Source organism: Leucoraja erinacea, chromosome 9 (assembly GCF_028641065.1).
Source record: "Leucoraja erinacea ecotype New England chromosome 9, Leri_hhj_1, whole genome shotgun sequence".
NCBI lineage: Eukaryota > Metazoa > Chordata > Chondrichthyes > Rajiformes > Rajidae > Leucoraja > Leucoraja erinaceus.
Genome location: NC_073385.1, coordinates 59,078,625 through 59,093,643, shown reverse-complemented (window position 1 = coordinate 59,093,643; position 15,019 = coordinate 59,078,625). Strand labels below are relative to the sequence as shown.

Below are 15,019 nucleotides of genomic sequence, written 5' to 3'. Positions count from 1 at the left end.
GTGCTTCGTGTTGTAACTCATTGCTCAGCCAAGTATTCACTGAGTGATAATTCAGCTCCTTTCCGTAACTTCATCCAGCCGTTGCACTGACCCAGTGTCCTGATGACGGTGTTGTAGAAACAGATGATGGAGGCTTCAGCCAGGAGTGGAGAGAGACCAGAGACGCCAGGTTGGGCCCGATGGAGTCGACGCAGGAAACCCGGGCCAACGTGCAGGCCTTGCCGAGCCCCCCAGTGGCAACGGAAGATCCAGAGGAGAGTAAGTTACACATGGCCAGCCTCCTTCACCCATCACTCCTGTGTCTGTTGACCACCTGGTCCAGCGACTCTGTGTTTAAAATTGTTTTCAAACGGCTTATTCTCTGTAAGCACCAGTGAGTAACACAGAGCTCAGTGCTGCTCCAATTCTGACCCCTTGGGCAACCACTGCTCACGTATCAAGGATATTAAGGCATCACATCTAGTCGTTATCCAGGACAGATGACTCCCTGCTGAGCACGTTAATGGTGCGGGATTTGCTTACCACATTGTGTAGTTGAGACCAATTGTACTGGGTTTGTTTGAGACGAGTGGAAAGGGGAGAAAGCAGGAAGTGGGTGCATGTGGAAGATTAATACCTGTGTGGGCAAGGTGGGTTGTTTTTGAGCTGGGCCATGGCCATTCAGCATGGAGACAGGCCCATCAGCCCACCAATTTCACATTGGCCAGCGAGTACCAATTTTGTACCCGTGCCACACTAACCCGTTTTATTCCCACAGCACTCCCATCAACTCCCCCCCAGATTCTATCACTCGCATATGTCCTGAGGGCAATTTATAGCAGCTGATTAGTTAACCATCCACCTGCCAATCTTTGACAGCAGACTCACCAAAGGAAATGCACGCATTTCATTAGCAAACTCCACACAGTACTCATCAGGATTGAACCACCTGTAATTGTGCAGCTGTTTTACTCATAACATTTGCACTTACTGCAGATTACATTGGCACTGAGTGCATAAAAACTGCACTGAGTCTCTGATTAGTCTTTCCGTTAATGCACAGTTTCCAAACATTTTATATTTGTGATTAAGGCATTAAGAGAGGGAGTGTTGCAGTTAAATGTCTACCGTGATCGCCAAACTCCCCCCCCCCCCCCCCCCCCCCCCCCCCCCCCCCCTTCCTCCTCCCCCTCCTCCTCCCCCTCTCCCCCTCTGGTCCCCATTTCCGTTTGCATGGGGTCGCTGTTCTATTCACTGCTGTCGATCTGTTTCCATTTCAGGGGGTGTGAAACTTGGTTTAGGCGACTTCATATTCTACAGCGTTCTTGTTGGAAAAGCATCAGCAGCGGCAAGCGGGGACTGGAATACAACTCTGGCCTGCTTCGTGGCAATACTAATTGTGAGTATGTTGCGGCAGTTTAGCAGTGCAGCCTGGGAGTACACTGTGTAGTCTCTCCCATCCTATTTATAGTGCACGATGCAGAGGGTCCTGACCTCGCTGAGCTGCATCACTGCATCTTATCCTCATTGAGTGTGTTGGGTGAATGATTTGACCTGTGAGGGTGCCTGAGCTGGAGATACTTGCACTCTGACCTGCTTTCTCATATGATCAGCAGATGCCATGTCCAACTAACAGTTTGGCAGCAATCGGTTGTGAGAAGTTGGTAGACACAAGGCTGCAGTAACTCTGGGTCAGACAGCATCTCTGGAGACAAGGAATAGGTGACGTTTCGGGTCGAGACTCTTCTTCAGCTTGGTGTCAGCTTTAAACTTTGAGCCCATGTTGTTTCCATTGGTGACAGTTCTGGGAAGGTCAGGTCTCTGGCATTTATGTAACTGGAGGTATTGTTAGTTGTTTGAATGTGCACACAACCCTCCGACAATGGCAACATTGAGGCTTTTCTTTGCTTCCATTTAACTCCATCTGGAACTTTAGGCACCCTTCTGCCCCTTGGTGCTCAGCCATCTGAGCCAACTAGTGGCACAGCGGTAGAGTTGCTGCCTTACAGCGGCAGAGACCCATGTTCGATCCTGACCATGGGTGCTGTCTGTACAGAGTTTGTATGTTCTCCACATGACCACGTGGCTTCTTCGATGCACAGGTTTCCTCCCGCACTCCAGAGCAAATCCATTAATTTGCTTTGGTAACGCTTGTAAATTATCCCTAGTGTTGGCGTACGAGGATTGCTGGACAGCACGGACTCGGTTGGCCAAAGGGCCTGTTTCCGCACAGTATCTCAAAACTAAAAACGAAATCTCTGCAGTGGCGAATCGTTGGAGGAAGAAGCCTGTCATCTGCTGCATGTCCCCAAGTAGCTGATTGTCATTGCCCAACGTGTGTTGTGGTTCCAGCGCCACTCCTTGGGAGGACAATCACACAGGAAAGGTTTCTTCCATGTGGTGTTCAGCACTCGGGTTGCATGGACGTGCATCTCTGTTTCTACCAAGAGTTTATCTGACAATTTCCTTCACCAAGGATAAAAATGTTTAATTTCTCACTCCCGATTATTATTATTTCACCTCTCTTACATTTTTTCCAATATTTTTTCAAGTACAGTAAAAATTTAGTGTAGTGTCAAGTCAAGTTTATTTGTCACATACACATACAAGATGTGCACAAGTACAGTGAGATACCAGTACAATGTAAATCTGGCTTGCAGCTGTATGATGGGCATATAGCCTCAGACAAAACACAAATATGAATTCTAGATAAATTACACAATCACAGTAAAAAGAGACTGCAAATAAAGAATGGTGTAATACACACGTAAGATTGCTCTGAGGACATGATTTTTTTTTTGCAGCAGACACAGGTTTAATGTGGGAATGGCTTCCTTTTGAGATGCCTTTAGAAGATTTTTAGTTTGGTTTCCAGCAATTTTACGTACCCATTCCTTATTTATTGCTTCTCCTTTGATGAGGTTCGAAACTTTAACTTGCAGACCAGCTTACCGTGTGGTACTCTGTTAAAAAGACCTTGCTAAAGTCTAACATACTCTGTGTCCAATTGAAATATTGATGCACATTTTTAGTAAAGTATCTAGTGCTCTCTGCTGTGGCCATACTCTGGTGAAAGGAACAATGGTCTGTCATTCACAGAAGTATTTGTTTTTGAGCCCCTTCTGAGATTCTAAGGCGTAACAAAATAGAATGGAAGTGGTTACTATGTGCATGCCTATTTGCTTTCTACAGATTGGTATCTGATCATATCACAAATCATTCATTTATGTTAGAATGGCACAAGTCAAGCCCAGGAATAATTGTAAAGCTTGGCTTTATAATCTCAAGATGAATATAATTAAACTGTTAAGCACATGGTAACCTGCTGTTCTATAATGATTTAGTATAAATGTTTGATCCAAATATAAATTAGGTTTAAAGTCTTTGAGGCATATTGTGATTATGTCTGCTGTGTTCTCTGACTTGTTCAGGAAATGAAAAGGTTAACGTGGTCTGAGTTTTACTTTTTTGGCACTGAATACTGTTCTCATCGTCCTTTTGCTCATCTCTTCAAAGATGTATTCAAGTCAAATTGGCGAGATACCATTTCTCAGGCACAAAACCATGCTGACTGCATCTAATCCGACCTTGCCTTTCCAACTGCTGGTAGATTGCCTCTCAGAATCCACCTACCCGTATCTTTACCTGGCCTGGAACTCCCTGGCTTATTCCTGCTGCCCTTTGCAAATAAAGCTGCATTATTAGTCATCCTCCAGTTTTCTGATATCTCATGGCCATATAAAAGATTCTGCCTGAGCTCTAATTTCTTTCCTCCTCTTAACAGACTTGATCAGGCCCTGGGGTTTTATTCCCCCTCTTGTGCTTCAGGACCACTGACATCTCGTTCTTCGTAATGTTGATGCTCTCTCGGATATCACCGGCCTCTCCCTAGAACTCACCAGCTTCCATGTCCTTCTCCATGTTAAATACAGATTTAAGACCCCTCCCATTTCCTGGAGCTCCACACATATATCACCTCACTGATCCCTTAAGAGGAATCACTTTCTCCAGCTACCGTTTTGCTCTTAATAAATTTGTAGCATCTTTTAGAATTACCTGCCAAAGATAACTCTGGTCTTATTTTTGCGTCATAATTTCCTTGAGTGTACTCCTACTCTTCAAAGGACACACTTGATCCCAGCTGCCTGTCCCTAACATATGCCTCCTTTTTCATTACCATACCTTCTATATCCCTCGTCAGTCAAGGATCCTCCCTTCACTCTGACAGTACTCGTGGGCCCCGAACTCCCCCAATCTTACTCGAAGCTGTGCAATAGCTTGGAGACAGCCTGTAGTTGTGAAAAGCACCTTTTGATCGCAAGTATAATCCATTGTCTTCTCGGTGTCTATTGGAGGGACTGAGCTGCAAGGGAGTAACAAGTCTTTTCTTTATATTTCAGGGTTTGTGCCTTACTCTCCTGCTGCTTGCCATCTTTAAGAAGGCTTTACCAGCTCTTCCGATCTCCATCACATTTGGGCTCGTTTTCTACTTTGCTACAGACAACCTGGTGCGTCCATTCATGGACCAGCTTGCCCTCTATCAGTTTTATATATAGGACTGACTGCCCTTTCCACCGAGGAGATTGCAGATGTACTGTAAGTCGTGTTCAGAACTGGAATAGAGACATCTTGTAATTTGTATAAACATCCCAGATTAGGGAAAGTAAAGCTTTATGGAACTTGGTGTGGATTATCATTTTCTACCCAATTCATCATCTTTTTAACCAGTGACATCTGAGGAAAATCCACCTGGTGTGATTTGGACAGGAAAAAAAATTGGCATCTCGCAACAGAGTGGTGGCGGGACTAGGGAAAGGTTCCTGTCTGCGCTGTGCTTGTAAATAGCCTCACAGTGCAAAGACAGCAAATGGGCTCCAAACACACTCCTCCAAATGTGGATTTGAAATGTTGCTTCACTGAGCTACTTTATGACTCTGTAAAAGGTTCTTGCACTTCAGAAAGGTGGTGGCCTCTTCTATGTAAACAAGCCTCTGATAGATGCACCATAAACTTTACTTCACCCTGAATTGAACTTTTTCTTTCAAATTTAACAAAAAGATTAGTTTTGAAATGGAAACAGGAAATGCCAGGGCAGAGCAGGTCAGCATGCAGCTCATGGAGGGAGGGGGCAGGGGTAATGTTCCCAGTCATTGACCCTTGTGTGTCCTGCAGCAACTTCATGTTTTTATTGCAGACCCCCAGCAGCTTGTACTGATGCTTTTTGTACTGATGTACTTTATTTTTTTAAAGTTATTATAAATACGGCACTGTGGAATTTGTGATGTTTTGAAAGAATGCCTACAAATGTATTGAACTTTTTTTAACAAAATAATTGGGTTCTTAATGACCAACTGGCTTCTGTCTGGTCCCTGATTCAGAGTGATTAAAGATTAGTGATACACTGGAGTTTCGCTGGTGGTTTCCTTTTGTTGATCAAGGCGCATGTGGTTTGAGGGAGTTGGCAGGAAACTCTGCAAGCTCCCAGCTGCCTGCTCACCCCCTGGGACATTTGGCATTTTCCTGCCAGAGATGTTCGACGATAAGTGTTAGAAGAAACTACTTCCTCTGGAGGAAGAGTCTAGGCCAAGCCTGGAATAATTAGAGCCAGGATATTTGCGGGGACGTTTGGAGTTTGGAAAGCCCTCAGTGAACTCCCATAATGCATGGAGCAAGGACTTGGATCATCTGGTAAAAAGGAAGACTTGTGGTACAGAGGACTCGAGAATTCTTTGCCCCTGTGAAGAATCTTTTGAAGTGTAGTTATTATTATAATCTCTATTTCCTTGCAACATTCCGTGTATGCTGGTTTTCAGAGCAATCCCATCACTGCACTTTCCTGCAACTTGCCCTTTCTCTCATGTCTGTTAAATCTTTCCCCAACCCCCCCCACCATTTTCCTCCCACCCTCTAGGTTTGGATTGCTGGCGCACAGCTGCCTTGCATCTGAGCTTTGATGCTGAATGTGTGACTTCCACATATTTCTTTGACTTTCCAGGCCAAGGGGGGCACAAGCATCGGAGGTGAGATTGGAGTGGGTAAGGGGAGTGGAGCAGTCAAGGCTGTTCATGTCGTGCCGGCAGTCGGAAGAGAAGGTTCCAGAGAGAGTAGGCGGAGTCCGTGAGGAGGAGGAATGCTGGAGATGGGTGAAGGGGTCATTGCTGGTAGGCAAGGACTCCTGACCAGAGAAAAGGCCCCGGTGACGGAGACGATACAATAGGAGCTCAACATCGTGACGGGCCAAGAAATCATTAAGGTCTCCTATCACCAAATGTCCAAACATTAACTTGGGTCGCTCGACTGATTGGTCTCTAATGGCAACCGTTCAACACAATCCCTCTGTCGTCTAGGCCCACAATCTCACCCAGAGTTGGGTTGTTGAGTTGCTGGGTGCAAAGTGCAAACAACACAAAACCCTTTTAAATCATTTGCTCAACCCCATCTGGAGTCTGTTTTCTGTTCAGGATCCCGAGCTTCACGAAGAATCTCGAGGTCTTGCAGAGGAAGTGATTTAAGGGCCTGTCCCACTTTCACAACCTAATTCGCGACCTTTTTTACTCGTGGACATTTTTTCATCAGGCTAGAAAAACGCCCCGACCTACTTGATGTCACGAGTGCCCACGACTAGCATCACAACCTGCTACGACCTCGTGATGACCATGCTGCGAGGTCTTGAATTAGGTCGTGAAAGTGGGACAGGCCCTTTACCAGCATGGGAATTGGATTTGAGGAACCATGGTGTGGGAAATGTGGAGGAGGGTCTCTGCATCTCCACAGGGAATGTGGCATGGATTAGGGTGTTCCAGTCACTGGATAGATTTGGTACTGCAATGTGGAACTGTGAGGCTGCAGCAGAATATAGATCAGCTGGGTAGATGGAATGTAATCCTGACAAGACTTTAGAGAAGTCTGAAGAAGGGTTTCGGCCCGAAACGTTACCTATTTCCTTCGCTCCATAGATGCTGCTGCACCCGCTGAGTTTCTCCAGCATTTTTATGTACCTTCAATTTTCCAGCATCTGCAGTTCCTTCTTGAAGACTTTAGAGATACAGCATGGAATCGGGCACATCAGCCCACAGAGTTCGTGTCCACCAGCGATCACCCCCGTACATTCGCACTATCTTGCTCATCAGGTACAATTTACAATTTTACCGAAGCCAATTAACTTGCAAGCCTGCACGTCTTTGGGATGTGGGAAGAAACCGGAGCACCCAGAGTAAACCCACGCAGTCTCAGGGAGAACGTTCAAACTCCATAGAGACAGCACTCATGATCAGGATCGAACCCAGGTCTCTGGCGCTTTAAGACAGCAGCTTTACCGTTGCGCCACTGTGCCACCCCTGCCCGACAAGTGTGAGGGCATGTATTTTCGCAATTCAAATAGGCATGACATTTCTAGTAATTAGGGCACTAAGGAATGCTGGTGAACAGAGCAACCTTGGGGATTGAGTCCATAGTTCCTGGAAAGGGGCAATAGGATGTGAAGATGGTGTGTGGTGTACTTGGCCTCGTAGGTCACGGCATAGAATATGAAAGTTAGGACTTTATGTTGCATCTTTACAAAACTGAAAAAGACACACAGTCCGTGGGCCAGGCAGCATATCTGGATAACGTGGATAGGTGACATATCAGGTGCGGCCCCTTCAGACAAGACACTAGTTCGGCTGAACTTGGAGCACTGTGTGCATTTCTGTTCTCCACACTACAGGAAGGATATGGTTGTAATGGAGAGAGTGCGGAGGAGATTCACCAGGAGGTTTGGTGGATTGGAAGACTTTAGTTACATGGACATTGGATAAGCTGGGGCTGACGTGAAAGAATTCTATAAGTTTGAGTGGCATAGATTGGATAGGTAGTCAATATCTTTTCCTATGTGGGGGCATCAAAAACAAGTGGACTGGGGTTTAAAGTGTGAGGAAGGAGTTTAAAAGGGATCTGAGGGGTAAGTTTATTTGTAAAGAGTGGGTGTTAACCTGATGTTTTTTTTTTTAAATCGCTGTTTGAGGCACTTAGACACTTAAATAGGTGAAGTGTAGAAGGATTTGGTCCTAATGCGGTGAAATAGCATTAGTGTGTATGTGCAAAAAGCCCAGCATGGTGGTCTGAAGGGCCTGATTCTACCCTGTGCAAGCCTGAGGGGGGGTGATCAAAAGGCATAATTTAAATACATTGGCAACAATACCAAGCTGAAGGACTTTTTGCAGCAGTTTTACTGCATGCCCGCCTTAAAAGGTGGTTAAACCAGATTTAGCTGTAACAATCAGAAGGGAATTGGGAGTGAAGTACTTGCAGGTGTGACTGCGGCTGGGATGTTGGTAAAGTGCGGAGGTAGGAAGCGGGTCGCTCATTGAAAACCCTTTCCTGTCGATGAAACGGACCAACTTCTAAATGCTGCTGTACTGTTGAAGTCCCACGCCCAGCTCAGTCCCTCCCACTCCTTGCCTCCCTTTCTTCACCTCTCATTGAACCGGGCAAGGTCATGGATGATCCTCCTTAAAGCAGATTAAAGTGCAATGTCCTCGCACTGTTGGTAAGCGCCACCAGCAAGACTGAAGCTGTGTTACTGTCTCCCACGTATTAAACATATGTTTAACAAAACGTAATCTTCAATTACAGAAATTTATAAAGCTAATCTTGTTAATTAGGATATATTGCAATGTTACTAAAGTCATAAAAAGGAGGAACCAAAGTAACAAAAGAGAAGGATACAACTGAAATTAACAGTGGTTTAAAATTAGACGGTACCACAGATAATTTAGTTTTAAGTAAACTCAATGGTAGTTTTAGTTCCTGTGTCAGATCCTCCCAAGGTTTGGTTACTCTTAGTGCAATGTGTTTGGGATAATTTGGAATTTAAATTACAATCAGGAACTGCCCTGCAAATTTACAACCACTATCACAGGTCACAGAGTCAGAGTGAGGTACAGCCCAAAATGTAGCCTTTGGCCCACTGAGTCCGTACCAACCAGCAACCATCCATTTGCACTCAACCCACCCAAACCTATTTTATTCTCTCCAGATTCTACCAATCCGCTTTACACTCGGGGTCGCATATAGCAACCAATTAACTAACTAAGCTACAAGTCTTTGGGATGTGGGAGGAAACCGGAGCATCTGGAGGAATCCAGGGAGACCATGCAAACTCCACATGCACAGACAGTACCAGAGGTCAGGATTGCTGGCGCTGTGAGGCAGCTGTGCAGAGCACAGCCCGTCACACAAACCTACCTCCTGGCCATTGGCTCCATTTACACTTTGCGCTGTCATGGCAAGGCCACCAGCATGATCAAGGATGAGTCGCACCCCAGTCACTCCCTCTTCTCCCCTCAAGCAAGAGGTACAGAAGTGTGAAAACGCACACTTCCAGATTCAGGGACAGTTTCTTCCCAGTTGTTATCGGGATGTTGATAACCATCCAATCAACAGCTAGAGAACAGTCCTGAATTACTATCTACCTCATTGGGGACCTTTGGACTTTCTTTGATTGGACTTTACTGGCTTTATCTTGCACTAAACATTATTCCCTTCATCATGTATCTGTACACTGTGGGCGGCTCAATTGTGATCATGTATTGTCTTTCCGCTGACTGGTTAGCACGCAACAAAAGCTTTTCACTGTACCTCGGTACACGGGACAATAAATTAAACTCAAACTCGGCTGTGCCACCTGCACTACTGTCCCCAAGGGTTTATGGGGGGGCCTACACCATCTTTGCTACAACTAGAGGTCACGTGCTGTACAGTGGCCCCGAGTGCTGCAGACCAATTCTGAATACCTTAAGCTGATTAAGCAGGAAAGGAGATGGTTTTGCTTTATTGGTTTATAGAGATAGACGTCAGTTGAAGGTATTATCAAACGCGTTGGCTGGAACGTTCAGATTTGTGCTGCTGTTGGAATCGATTGGGAAACTGTCACCATGTCCGACGAGAAACTGGAATTCTTAGTGAAGAACATGGAGATTATGTTGTCTGAACTGGAACAGATGAAGGCTCAATGCTCCAAGCGAACCCTGGAGCTGCAGCAGGCAGTTCAGGAACTACGTCGAGAGAACAAAGACCTATCAGAAAAATACATTCAACTCTCTCTGGAGCTCAGCACGGCCAAGGAGGTCATAAGTCAGCTGCAGGACACCAAGTCTGCTTTTGAAGCCAAAGAGCGTCAAGCCCAGAAACTCAACCGGCAGCTGTAGACAAGGAGAAGATGGGAGCCTGTGATTCTGACGGTCTAACATAGCAAAGTGTCTGCACCATGAACCAGAATCAACTCAAGAAACCGCTGGAAATTACAGAGGACCTTTGAGAGTCAAGTGTTCTTACGAATGCGAACTTCCCACAGATTTGGTTTTGAACAATGATTCCCAGAGCTGTATCTGTAGTCTCAGACTCTGCTCACACCATCACTGTACACAGAGGCTTTGATGTCTGTTTCTGCTGCTGAAGCCTCCGCCTGTTACAAGCAGCTGGTCTTTGTAAATCAGGTAATCTGCGCGAAACTTGCTGCATGTTCCAACATCATGTTTTGTGCACGTAAATGTATTAAATATGGTTGGAAAAAAAATGCGAATGTTTTGTTATTTATTGCTTCACGGGATGCGGACGTCACTGGGTGTGTTTATTTAGTTTATTGTCCATCCCTGATACTCCTGCACTGAGGACACAGTTCAGAAACAACCACCTTGATGGGCATGGAGTTACCGACAGATCAAATTGAGTAAGGATGGCAGATTACAACCCCTAAAAGAACCAGATGGTCCTGGCTCTGGGTCAGACCCCATCACGGGCAGACCGTTCCCTGGGTCAGACACCTCACTGCAGATTGATGGACCCATCTCTGGGTCAGACACTCCACTGCAGACGGACATGTCTAGGTCAGACACTCCACTGTAGACTGACATGTCTCTGGGTCAGACATTCCACTGCAGATGGACCCATGTCTGGGTCAGACACCCCACTGCAGATGGACCCATCTCTGGGTCAGACACTCCACTGCAGACAAACACGTTTCTGGGTCAGACACCACTGCAGACGGACATGTCTCTAGGTCAGACACCCCACTGTAGACTGACATGTCTCTGGGTCAGACACTCCACTGTAGACGGACCCATCTCTATACAGACAACCCACTGTAGACAAACATGTCTTAGGGTTAGACACTCCACTGCAGACTAACTTGTTGGGCCTCTTGCATTGAAGTAAATGCAAGTTAATCCAGTAGTCATTCCTCACCCCCACTCCCATGCTCCTGCCTGTCTCATTTATTGAATTTACTGTCATTGATGGTCCTGACCCGCTGAGTTACTCCAGCACTTTGTGTCTATCTTGCTGTCATTGACTTCTGTTTCCAGCTTCCCACCAGCCTCACTGCTGCTTGCCTCCTGGCACCTTGCCAATCTAGTTTAAACCCTGCCCTACTCACACTTGCTTATCTGCCCACCAGGATAACGGTGCTCCACTGGGATATGCAGGGAATGAAGGGATTATGGATATGGATCATGCACAGGGAGAGTTTATCTTGGCATTTTGACAGGAAGCAAAGAGTAGGTGTAAACGGGTCCTTTTCAGAATGGCAGGCAGTGACTAGTGGGGTACCGCAAGGCTCAGTGCTGGGACCCCAGCTATTTACAATATATATTAATGATTTGGACGAGGGAATTGAATGCAGCATCTCCAAGTTTACAGATGGCACAGCCATGATCACATTGAATGGCAGTGAAGGGCCGAATGGCCTACTCCACCTATTTTCTATGTTTCTACACCAGTAATGGAACAATTAATTTCTTACTGCAGATTTACAGGCCCAGTAACATAACAAATAAATAATTGAATCTGAAGAAGGGTCCTGACTCGAAACATCACCTGTTCATTCCATCCCCAGATGCTGCCTTACCTGCTGAGTTCCTCCAGCATTTGTGTTTTGCAAATATACACGAATCAATAATACAATATATTATCAATTATACAAGGTAACCTGACCATAGTAGTGCAAACCAAAGTATACAGTGCAATCTATACAAACTCCATAGTGCATCGCTGTTGAGGTAGGTAGGGTAGTGGTTAGGGTTGTGCAGTGTGGTTCAAGAGCCTGGTGGTTGTTGATAAGAAGCTGCTCTTGAACCTGGAGGTCACAGTTCTCAGGCACCTGAATCTTCTTCCTGATGCTAGCAGCAAGATAACAACTTGGTCAGAGTGGTGCGAGTCTTTGATGATATTAGTTGTCTTATTGAGGCAGCACTTCCAGTAGATCCCTTCATTGGTCGTGAAGTCAATACCCCTGATGGACCAGGGAGTGTCCACCTTCTGCAGCCTCCTTCATTCCAGGGCATTTGATCCAGGCCGAGATGCACCAGTCAGTGTGGGACTAGCTTAGATGGGACATCTTGAGTGGCCTAGACAAGTTGGGCCGAAGGCAGTATGTTCTCTGGCAGTACGTTCCATACACCTACCACTCTGTAAAAACGTGCCCCTTTAAATTCACTCCCCATGAGCTTAAACCTTGACTTTAATTTCCACCCTGGGGAAAGATATTCAGTCTATACCCCCATCAATACCTCATAATTATATAAACTTCGTCTTCCTTCAAACTCCAATACTCCTGAGAAAATAATTCAAGTTATCAAACCTCTCCTTATAACTCATGCCGTTTAATCCAGGCAACATTCTGGTGAACTTCTTCTGCACATTTTCCACAGCCTCTGCATCCTTCCTGCTATGGGGGCGACCAGAACTGTATGCAATATTTCAAATGCAGCCTAAATAAAAGTTTGTGAAACTGCAACGTGACTTCATGACTCTGATGCTCAGTGCCCCGTCGCTGTAGGCAAGCTGGGAATGATGGGGGGAGCAGCTGAAGCAGGGTGTGGCGGGAATGGGAGGGGCAACTCCCCGGCTAATACTGTCGCAACCTTTCATGATCAAAAGACAAAGCAAGGCAAGTGCGCAGCATCTGTACAAGAAGGAACACGCTGGCAGTCGCCGAGATCCAGGCAATTTTACACACCAAGGTGAACCAGACTTTCCACAGATCCCCAGCACACACTGGTTATCGTCTCCTTAACAGACCGCTCGCTGTCTGGTCAGCCACTGTAATGGTCCAAGTTACCACAGGAGGCTTTGCAGCCAAACACAGCAGTTCAACTGGGGAAGGTGATGCCTGCAGCCCCAGCTAATCATGTTCCTCCCCGCGTGTCCGAGCAACTTACACTGAGGAGATTGAAGCAGGAAGCTTTATATAGTCAAGAGTGTTTGATTGTCATGTCCCAGATGGAACTCTTATGTGCAGCAGCACAACAGAATATGTTTGAAGACGGGCCTCAACCCGAAACTTCACTCGCTCCTTCTCTCCAGGGATGCTGCTTGTTCCGCTGAGTTACTTCAGCTTTTTGCTTAAACCAGCATCTGCAGTTCCTACCCACAGAATATGTAAACATAGCACTCTGTAAACAATATAACATACACCGTAAATGGCTCAAATGTAATGATGTATTGTTTTTTCTGCTGACTGGATAGCACACAACAAAAGCTTTTCACTGTACCTCAGTACACGTGACAATTAACTAAACTGAAGTATTCTCCCCACAATCACCCCCACCCACCCACCACAGATTCTAGCATTAAATTTATAACAGCCGAATCACTTCCTCTGGCATGTGGGGCTGTGGAACTACTCATAGTCATACAGCATGGAAACAGGTCATTTCGATCAATACTTCTGTGCTGATCAGGTTGCCGATTTAAGCTAGTTCCATTAGCCCATATCCCTCTAAACCTTTCCAATCGACGTACCTGTTCAAGTGTATTTTAGATGTCAACTACTTCATCTGGCAGCTCGTTCCATATACCCACCAGCTCCTGAGTGAGAAAGTTCCTATTAAATCTTTCTCTTCTCTTCTTAAACCTTTGCCCTCTTCTTCTCGAATCGTCAACCCTGGGTAAAAGACTCCGTGCATTCACCCCTTCTACTCCCCTCATGATTTTATACACTTCTGCAAGATAACCCTCAACCTCTTGTGCTCCAGGCCAACCTCTTGTCCCTGCCTGGCCAACCTCTCCCTCTCACTAGGCCACTGCACCCACAGCTCCCACACTGAGCAAACCCTGCTGCAGTACTTCCTGGAGTCGAGTCAGGAGCAGGGATCACTCCCACAAGTGCAAACAACGGATGATAAAAGATGGGGAAAGGAGGGGCTGGGAGCTCGTTAGCACAATCACAATAATACTTTATTAGCCAAGTATGTTTGGCTACATATGAGGAACTTCATTTGCCAAGTCAGTTAGACAAATAAAAAACAGCGGGACACACAAAATACATTTTAACATGAACATCCACCACAGTGACTCCTCCACATTCCTCAGTGTGATGGAAAGTGAAAAAAAGTTCAGCCTTCCCTTTGCTCTCCCCCGGTCTCAGCTCCCCCGCGCCCAGCGATCGGACCCCGGATCGGATCAGGATTATTCATAAATTACAGTAGAATAGGCCATTTGGCCCATCGAATCTACTCCGCCATTCAATCGTGGCTGATCTCTGCCTCCTAATCCCATTTTCCTGCCTGCTCGCCATAACCCTTGATGCCAAGTTCGAATCAAGAATTTGTCTCTCTCTGCCTTCAAAATATCCATAGACTTGGCCTCCACAGCCTTCTTTGGCAATGAATTCCACAGATTAACTACCCTCTGACTGAAGAAGTTCCTCTGCACCTCCTTTCTAAAAGAGCAGCCTATAATTCTGAAGCTATGACCCCTGCCCACATATTCCATCTCTCACCTCACCCACTCACCTCCCCATCTAAAGTACCCCTCCCACAAACCTGTTTCTCACCCAGTTGCTCTCCTCTCCCTCCTCCCGCTCCCTCTACACACTCCCCATCCCCTCCCCCTCCATCCCCCCCCCCCCCCCCCCCCCCCCCCCCCCCCCCCCACAAACTTAATCCTCTCTCCTTAACTTTCCCCTCTACCAGCTCGCCTCCATCTGCCTCTCTCCCTCCCCACCACCTCTCCTCCCTCCCTCTGCCCCCGCGGCGCTGGGGACTGTGTGCTGCGCTGGGGC

General features: G+C 46.3%; 1 protein-coding gene across 4 annotated transcripts in view; it reads left to right on the top strand.

The window, feature by feature from the left end:
* psen1 (presenilin 1) overlaps positions 1 to 5,385 on the top strand; it is a 57,411-nt gene extending 52,026 nt beyond the window's left edge. For all 4 annotated transcript variants that reach the window (XM_055640913.1, XM_055640911.1, XM_055640912.1 and 1 more), the window contains exons 9-11: positions 79 to 258; positions 1,260 to 1,378; positions 4,380 to 5,385. In XM_055640913.1, coding sequence (XP_055496888.1) covers positions 79 to 258; positions 1,260 to 1,378; positions 4,380 to 4,535 — 455 coding nt within the window. In that variant the 3' untranslated portion in view covers positions 4,536 to 5,385. The remainder of the gene's footprint in view (positions 1 to 78; positions 259 to 1,259; positions 1,379 to 4,379) is intronic.
* The last annotated feature ends 9,634 nt before the right edge of the window (positions 5,386 to 15,019 follow it).